General features: G+C 39.9%; 1 protein-coding gene across 2 annotated transcripts in view; it reads left to right on the plus strand.

Annotated features, from left to right (window-relative positions):
• Nucleotides 1-469: 469 nt before the first annotated feature.
• The window catches only part of LOC111699163 (uncharacterized), a 3956-nt gene continuing 2926 nt past the window's right edge, over nucleotides 470-1499 (plus strand). Inside the window, exon 1 of one of the 2 annotated variants that reach the window (XM_023469760.1) lies at nucleotides 470-587. In XM_023469760.1, coding sequence (XP_023325528.1) covers nucleotides 542-587 — 46 coding nt within the window. In that variant the 5' untranslated portion in view covers nucleotides 470-541. The remainder of the gene's footprint in view (nucleotides 588-1499) is intronic. The other variant, XM_023469759.1, reaches the window with a different exon arrangement.

Below are 1499 nucleotides of genomic sequence, written 5' to 3' on the forward strand. Positions count from 1 at the left end.
ATCCTAAACCCCTGTATTCTCTTAAACTATCCTGCACCCCTGTACTCTCCTAAACTATTCTAAACCCTTGTATTATCCTAACTTTAACTATACAAATATATATAGGCAATAGAAGTATGCCTATATATCTTCTATCCTGGAAGTAGGCCCATATCTTCTCTATCCTGGAGTATGGAGGTAGGCCTATATCTTCACTATCCTGGAGTAGGAAGTAGCCTATTTCTTCTATCCTGGGGAGCAGGAAGTAGACCTATATCTTCTCTATCCTAGAGTAGGAAGTAGACCTATATCTTCTCTATCCTGGAGTAGGAAGTAGGCCTATATCTTCTTTATCCTGTAGGGGGTTAAAGGCCCTAAATTGACCTTTAATCCTAAATCTACACTTTCAACTTTCACTGAGCTCTGGTGCCTCTTAGAGGGAGCGCGCCAGCCCAACTCTACCTTGAGCGTGTTATGTGCGTGCGTATACGCGCATCTCATATTCTCAATCAGTTTTGTTCAGAGATAAGGCGCGTGCACTGAACAGTATTATATTTTAAATATGTTGGGCCATCTAGCGGCCATTCTCTCAGTTCTGGCAGTGACAGGTATTTAAGAAATATTTACTCTAACTTGACATATTAGAGATTGACAATTCTGATTATCCAGGTTTAAGTTTAAGAAAACAGGTTTAAATGTTATCTGATGGGAATGATGTAATATTTAATTTGGCTTTGATATAAACCATCTTATCTCTTGTCTCGTAGTTTTCAATGTTTTCAACAAACTTGTGAATGATTTAATTTTTAGGTTTCTTTTTAAAGAATGGTCCTTTTTTAAGCGTTAGAAACAAATTTGTAAAAAAACTTAACAACTTTACTTAAGAAGCATTATATCATTACAACCTGATTCATATTTCAAACTTTGACAATTTGATCTGACAGACTTCATAGTTGGAAATTTGAAAATCCTTCGACATCAGGTTACAAAGATAGAAAGAGGAATAAATGCAGTTTGTGACAAATGATCAGTTCAGTAAGGAAGAAAATGATGTTTTTACGTAGTTTGTGAATTCTTAATTGTTTATTTCCCAGATTAGTTCGAACTAGGCTAGTCCTTAAACTGTCCCAGTCAGCGTTATTTTTCCTGACTTTCGGTAGCTTGCACCTTGGTCGCTGAATTAGGAACCAGGAACCAGGAACCAGGTACCAGGAACCAGGATCCAGGAACCAGGAGCCTAGAACCAGGAATCAGAAACCAGAATCCTGGTTTGTGAACCAGGAACAAGGAACTAGGAACCTGGAACCGGGAACCAGGAACCAGGGACCAGCAACCAGGAACTAGGAACCAGGGACCAGGGACCAAGAACCAGGAACTAGGAACCAGGGACCAGGGACCAAGAACCAGGAAATGAAATCCTCCCTGTAATCTAGTTGAGTACGAATTGCTGGCGGCACAAAGTTTAAGTTGCGACCTCGGAGCAGGGTAACCTTGTCTAAACCCATAATTCCCTTACCCCA

Source organism: Eurytemora carolleeae, unplaced genomic scaffold (genome assembly GCF_000591075.1).
Source record: "Eurytemora carolleeae unplaced genomic scaffold, Eaff_2.0 scaffold30, whole genome shotgun sequence".
Taxonomy (NCBI): Eukaryota; Metazoa; Arthropoda; class Copepoda; order Calanoida; family Temoridae; genus Eurytemora; species Eurytemora carolleeae.